The sequence below is a fragment of the Chanodichthys erythropterus genome, chromosome 3, assembly GCF_024489055.1.
Source record: "Chanodichthys erythropterus isolate Z2021 chromosome 3, ASM2448905v1, whole genome shotgun sequence".
Taxonomy (NCBI): Eukaryota; Metazoa; Chordata; class Actinopteri; order Cypriniformes; family Xenocyprididae; genus Chanodichthys; species Chanodichthys erythropterus.
In genome coordinates, this window is record NC_090223.1 from 53,565,370 (window position 1) to 53,572,574 (window position 7,205).

The 7,205-nt window shown below is 42.4% G+C and overlaps 1 protein-coding gene across 1 annotated transcript; it reads left to right on the forward strand.

Moving 5' to 3' along the window:
• Positions 1–484: 484 nt before the first annotated feature.
• LOC137017981 (uncharacterized) lies at positions 485–1,535 on the forward strand. Its single transcript, XM_067382796.1, has 2 exons — positions 485–701; positions 798–1,535. Exons 1-2 carry the CDS (start codon positions 585–587, stop codon positions 1,464–1,466), a joined length of 786 nt encoding a protein of 261 aa, XP_067238897.1. The 5' UTR covers positions 485–584; the 3' UTR covers positions 1,467–1,535.
• Positions 1,536–7,205: the final 5,670 nt, after the last annotated feature.

Below are 7,205 nucleotides of genomic sequence, written 5' to 3' on the forward strand. Positions count from 1 at the left end.
AAGAGGGGGAGGAAGAGTGAGAGGTAGGGGTAGAGCAGGTAGAGGAGTTCATGGCCAAAGAAGACAAACACTTTCAAATGAAATCAGAGCAACCTTAGTAGATCATGTCATCAACCATGGGTTGACAATGCGTGAGGCTGGACAGAGAGTGCAGCCAAACTTGAGCCGTTTTACTGTCGCCTCTGTCATCCGGACCTTTAGACTGGAGAACAGGTATGTAACCAAAATTTCATGTAGTACACATGTAGTATACCCCATGTCATAGTGTATCAGTTGGGTGACACCTGTTACTTAGTGTATGACATCAGCCATTCATGAACTGTACAAGTTTCCTGTACAATGAACTCTACTGTGGGGGAAAATATTTAGGCTGCATTGTCCAAGCCCTATATATATTTTTATTTTATTTTTTCTAAAGGACTGAGAGACGACACCATGGTGGAGGAAGGGGCCAAATGTTCACCGGGGTACAGGAAGCTGCCATTGTAAACTTGGTTTTGGAAAATAATGAAATCAGATTACGTGAAATTCAAAGCCACATCATCCAAGACAACACCTTATTCAACAACATTCAACGAGTTAGTATGTCCACATTGGCTCGCATTCTCAAGCGAAACCAAATCAGAATGAAACAACTTTATAAGGTGCCGTTTGAGAGAAACTCTCAAAGAAACAAAGAGTTCAGACGAGCATATGTGGATGTAAGTACTATATTGACATCCAGTACACTGGGAAACAATGTTGTGTGTAGTGTACTGCAAACACCATATTGAGTGATTTTTGTTCTTTGTTTTCAGGGAGTACTGGAAATGGATGCTCATGCAATCCCACATGAGTTCATCTTTATAGATGAGGCTGGATTCAACCTAGCAAAGACCAGAAGAAGAGGGAGAAACCTCATTGGCCACAGAGCCATTATAGATGTTCCTGGCCAACGTGGTGGGAACATCACAATGTGCGCTGCCATCTCCAATATGCATGGTGTCCTCCACCGTCATGCCAAACTTGGACCATACAACACAGCCCATATTCTCCCATTTCTGGACAGACTTCACAACATTCTCATACCACCAGAGCGTATGAATGATGCAGACCATCAAAAAAACCGGTACGTTGTAGTATGGGACAACGTGAGCTTTCATCGTGCAGCCCCAGTCCAAAACTGGTTTGCTGACCACCCAACATTTCTCGTGCAATACCTCCCACCATACTCACCATTTCTGAACCCCATAGAAGAATTCTTTTCGGCATGGCGGTGGAAGGTATACGACCGGCAGCCCTTTGTGCGCATGCCTCTTGTGCAGGCCATGGAAGAGGCATGTGATGAGATTGATGTGGGTGCAATTCAGGGATGGATAAGGCACTCAAGGCGCTTCTTCCCTCGATGTCTGGCAAGGGAAGATATTGCCTGTGATGTTGACGAGGCGTTGTGGCCAGACCCGGCTGTGTGGCAAGATGCTGCCTAATTATTTTTCTTGCCTTTTTTTTTGTTTTGTTTTTTTTACTGTAATATATTTTTTTTTCAGAAATTTTCTTTTTCAGTTTACTTTTTTATAAGAATATTTTTGTTCAGTCCCATGTAAATATATCTGCTGTGCTTATGTTGTACTGACTTGTTTACTGTAGTGAAGGAAAAAAAATAAAAATGTTGCAACAGCATGTGTGTGTATCTGCAAATATTTCTGTGCATGTGAACAATCTGATACATATTTTAGTATTATGGCAAAGCATACTAAAGATGGGGGTGCTTTTCATTATGCCCAACAGTGTGTAGGTGGTTAGGCAAAACTCTGGTAATATGAATGAAGTGTGTGCCATTTCATGCAAAAGTTTGATTTTGATAATGTTATGTGTAGTTTCGGTTGCAGTGCTTCATTTTGCAGGATATATGAGGTATTTTGCAGTTTGTGTGTGTGGTTTTGTGAATTGTGTTAAGTGTTTTGATAAAACCAGACTAGTTTGAAAAATTGTGTGTTAGCAATTGGAAAAAACTGTAATGCTGCTGTACAGTTGCTAGGGTGCTCTGGATGGTTGCTATGTCAACTGTCAGGTCCTAAAAAGATAATTTTTTTTCTGTGTTTGTGAAATACAGACTTTAATATTCTCTCTCTCTCTCTCTCTCTCTCTCTCTCTCTCTCTCTCTCTCTCTCTCTCTCTCTCTCTCTCTCTCTCTCTCTCTCTCTCTCTCTCTCTCTCTGTGTGTGTGTGTTTTCTCAATCACAGTCTTCAATCACAGTTTGAGTGTTTGTTGTTGTAAATGTTGTTGTTGTAAATGTTGTTCTTGTGTTCAGACGCCTGTGATCTCACACTGGATCCAAACACAGTGAACCCTCGACTCATTCTGTCTGAGGAGAACAGGAAGGTGACGCATGTGGGACAGAATCAGTCGTATCCTGATCATCCAGAGAGATTTGATCATTATCCTCAGGTTCTGTGTGGAGAGACTCTGACTGGACGCTGTTACTGAGAGGCTGAATGGAGTGGATATAATACTGAAATATCAGTGGCTTATAAAGGAATCAAGAGGAAAGGAGGGATTGACTGTGTGTTTGGATGTAATGAGAAGTCCTGGAGTCTGTTCTGCTCTGATCACAGATTCACTGTCCGTCACAATAAGGAAACTGTCATATCTTCTTCTTCAGTCAGTAAGAGAGCAGGAGTGTTTGTGGACGTGTCGGCCGGCACTCTGTCCTTCTACAGCGTCTCTGACACACACACTCACACACTTACACACATTCACACACACATTCACTGATCAACCCCTCTGTGCTGGATTTACACTTTATAATACAAACTCTTCAATGTCTCTGTCACATTAAACAACACACACACTGACTGACACACACTGTAAAAAAATAATTATACGTAATTATACTAATTATGTGTTACACAGTTGATCTTTGTTTATTTCCATTAATGCTGAATGTTTTTCTCTCTGTGATGTTCATTTCAGTGTTTTTATATGTTTTGTTGTTTTAATGTTTTGAACACTTTATGAATCTTCATCAAAAGAGAGTTTGGATTGAATCTAATACAGAGAAACTGTTGAACAGGAAAGTAAACGAGTCTGTGACAAATAATAATATATAACATATAGAAAGATTACATAATATATCACATTGCATCACTGCAGCTGCTGGAAGCTCCGGTTGCTATAGAAACAGTCAGTGTTTTTGCTGATCCAGCCTGAAAAATAAAGTTTTTTAACACTATTTGAGCAGAAGAAAACACATAAATGATGCAGTTGTTGTCAGATTTCATTGGTGATTTCAAATATGACATTTAATCCTCATTCAGAGATACCAGGAGCTGCAGTCACATGACTGAAATAGAGGTGAGTCAAAGATGGCCGCCTAGTGAAATGACTTTTTTAATCCTTTCCCCACCTAAACTAAGAGAATAGAGTTAGAGAACCTTTAAAGAACTATACAGAGGCTTAACGGGTTCTTTTTATGGCAGTGGTGCTATATAGCACCTTAACCACAGCAAGGAACTGCTGAAGAACCATACAGGGGCTTTACAGGTTCTTTATAAGGTAGTGATGCTATATAGCACCTTAACCACCCCAGAGAACCGCTGAAGAACCAATTCTTTTAGAGTGTAGTTAAATTCCATAACATGCCAATTACATGTGATACCAATTTCACGTGTTTGCACATACATAAGTTCTTGCATAATTTTTTTTCATTAGTTTTTGCCTTGATAATATAAAATATGAGCTAGGCATCATGTATTACAGTCAAAAATGAGATATGAGCTACAAAATGACCAGATCCTGCCATTAGCTATATAGAAGACATATCTTGTATGTATAGGGCTTATATGTGGATATGAAGAAGCAATACAGGAGACCTATATTTCCTGTATATGCACATATATGCACCTCAGTTTTGCCTGTATGTGGCATATATACGCATATATGCAGTATATATAGGGCATATATGCAGTATATATATGCAGCATATATATTATCATATATGTGCATATACATAATATTGTAACTTGCTCTGTCTCTTAGATTCTTGGCTTTTCTTGGGCTCTGGCTCTATCTCTCTCTTTCACTATCTCTCAGGTAAATTTTTACATACATGCAGAGTGCGATTTATGGTACAAACCTGATTCCAAAAAAGTTGAGACACTTTACAAATTGTGAATAAAAAAGGAATGCAATAATTTACAAATCTCATAAACTTATATTTTATTCAAAATAGAATATAGATAACATATCAAATGTTGAAAGTGTCTCACAACAGTTACAATATTATTTTATCCCTTCCTTGGCCATGTGACTGAAACCCAGATGTGAGACATTCAAACTGACCAATCAGAAGATTAAAACTTCCCCCACTGTACTAAAGGTGTGACAATTTGTAGTCCCCCAATGTACACACATCTTGGCCTACAGGGCTTGATCACTATCAACACATTTGTGCCTTCCAAATGGCCCTTGTAGCAAGAGAGAGGGGGTTGAAACAGTAAAACAAATGTCTTTGTTAATTTTAAAATATCTTTTAGATATTTTCAATTTTATACCTGTGGTCTTCAGGAACTTAGACAACACTGCATAACTCATTGGCAAGATTGTGTCAATGGCATTATTAAATGGGCCCAGGAATACTTCCAGAAACCACCGTCGGTAAACACAATCTGCCATGCCATCTGCAGATGCCAACTAAAGCTCCTCAGCCTCCCTGGAGAAGTCTATGCCAGGGTACTGGAGAGGAGAATTCGGCCGATAGTCGAACATCGGATCCAGGAGGAACAATGCGGTTTTCGTCCCGGTCGTGGAACACTGGACCAGCTCTATACCCTCTTCAGGGTGTTGGAGGGTTCATGGGAGTTTGCCCAACCAGTCCACATGTGCTTTGTGGATATGGGGAAGGCATTCAACCGTGTCACTCGTGGGGGGTGCTCTGGGAATATGGGGTCCGGGGCCCCTTGCTAAGGGCTGTCTGGTCCCTGTACGACCAGAGCAGGAGCTTGTTTCGCATTGCCGGCAGTAAGTCGGGCCTGTTCCCGGTGCGTGTTGGACTCCGGCAGGGCTGCCCTTTGTCACCGGTCTGTAAGGCTTGATTTTCCTGCTTAACAAAAACTGAGATAAAGTGTCCTGCAATAAAGTAATACAACTTTAATCTGGAAAGAAGATCTCAAAGAAGTAGCAATGGACAACGCCTTGCCCCCACTCCAAAAGGACAACGCACCCCCACCCCTCACACACACATACACACAGACACACACACTCTCCTTCCCCCTGCCTCAAGTCACTGAAACTTATTCAAAACATATAATGTAACTTGTTTATCTATTGTTTTTCCCTTTTCATGTTTGGTATCATTTAATTTGTCTCAGTGCGATTGGTAAAACGGTCTCAATTTCACAGCAGTCACTAGAATTATGAAGAAGATGGAAAACTAAGGAAAATTCTGTCCTCTTTTTGGGTGGTGTCTCTTCTCCTCTCCCCCAAAACAGGTGTTGGTGTAATAAACATTTACGATCCTTTTGTTCTTGTATAAAAGGTAAAGAGCAAAGCAGTCATGTGGGATCTTCTGCAGGCCCCCACAGAGAGGTGGGTGAATGTCTGAGGACATTCACCCATCCCTGTGTATATATGCATTTCTTTGAGTAATCGATGTTATGCATTTATCATTTCTGAATTGGCTTTAATTGGTTATGTGTGAAATTGACACAATACACTGTTACCTGACAAATAAATGTTATATTTGATTTACTCTGGATTCTCCTGATATCATTATTACCAGTAAATTATGGGAGGCTAATGCTACCGTAAATCTGTGTCCGGGGTAAAACAAACTGAAGGCACATGAATGAAGGAGCAGTAGGCACTTCATCTGAAGACCTTTTGATCTCTGTTTACCGCTGATTTAGCATGTTGTATGGAAGTGGCTAAATTAAAATACACTTTTGTTCGAGTGAGCAGTAGGCAACCGACTAAAGGTATTAGCCAACTTATTACACCCTCTGACGAAGATCAGACTGGTGAGTTTACCGCGAAATCCCGGGGCGAGTATCTCTGTGTGGCATCGGGTCCCTAATGACTGAACAATTGAAATATGGAATATACAGAATCGTCAAATATCTAAACTAATGCATAACTGATGATGAATTTCTAATTGGAAACACAACCTAAGTGTAAGAATCATTTGAAATTGGAGTCAGATTAAACGAGTGAAATTAAGTGAACTTCATAGAGACGCTGAAAAGACATACACACGTTAACCTTCGCCCAACGCCATCGGATTCCGTTTTTGGGCCGATGGGGGGGTCCTTACAGGTCCTGTTCATTGTTTTTATGGACAGGATTTCTAGGCACAGCCAGGGGCCGGAGGGAGTCCGGTTTGGGGAACATAGGATTTCGTCACTGCTTTTTGCAGATGATGTTGTCCTGTTGGCTCCATCAAACCAGGACCTTCAGCGCACACTGGGACGGTTTGCAGCCGAGTGTGAACTGGCTGGGATGATAATCAGCACCTCCAAGTCCGAGGCCATGGTTCTCAGCCGGAAAAGGGTGGCTTGCCACCTTCAGGTTGGTGGAGTAATCCTGCCTCAAGTGGAGGAGTTTAAGTATCTTGGGGTCTTGTTCACGAGTGAGGGAAGGACGGAGCGGGAGATTGACAGGCGGATCGGTGCAGCTTCTGCAGTAATGCGGTCGATGTACCAGTCCGTCGTGGTAAAGAAGGAGCTGAGCCGTGAGGCGAAGCTCTCGATTTACCAGCAATCTACGTTCCAACTCTCACCTATGGTCATGAGCTTTGGGTCATGACCGAAAGAATGAGATCCTGGATACAGGCGGTCGAAATGAGCTTCCTCCGTAGGGTGGCTGGGTGCTCCCTTAGAGATAGGGTGAGGAGCTCTGTCACTCGGGAGGAACTCGGAGTAGAGCCGCTGCTCCTCCACATCGGAGAGGAGCCAGCTGAGGTGGCTCGGGCATCTGTTCCGGATGCCTCCTGGACGCCTCCCTGGGGAGGTATTCTGGGCATGTCCCACCGGGAGGAGGCTGGCCTGGGAACGCCTCGGAATTCCCCCGGAAGAGCTGGAGGAAGTGTCTGGGGAGATGGAAGTCTGGGTGTCTCTGCTTAGACTACTGCCCCCGCGACCCGGCCCCGGATAAAGCGGAAGAAAATCGATGGATGGATGGATGTTGAAAGTGAGACATGTTGAAATGTCATCCCAAATATTGGACCATT

What these genes read in the sequence shown, in the direction of transcription:
- LOC137017981 (XM_067382796.1), top strand. Translation starts at nt 585, where the DNA reads ATGTCCACATTGGCTCGCATTCTCAAGCGAAACCAAATCAGAATGAAA. An exon ending in TCAGACGAGCATATGTGGAT is followed by an intron (nt 702 to 797) that starts GTAAGTACTATA and finishes CTTTGTTTTCAG; the next exon opens with GGAGTACTGGAAATGGATGC.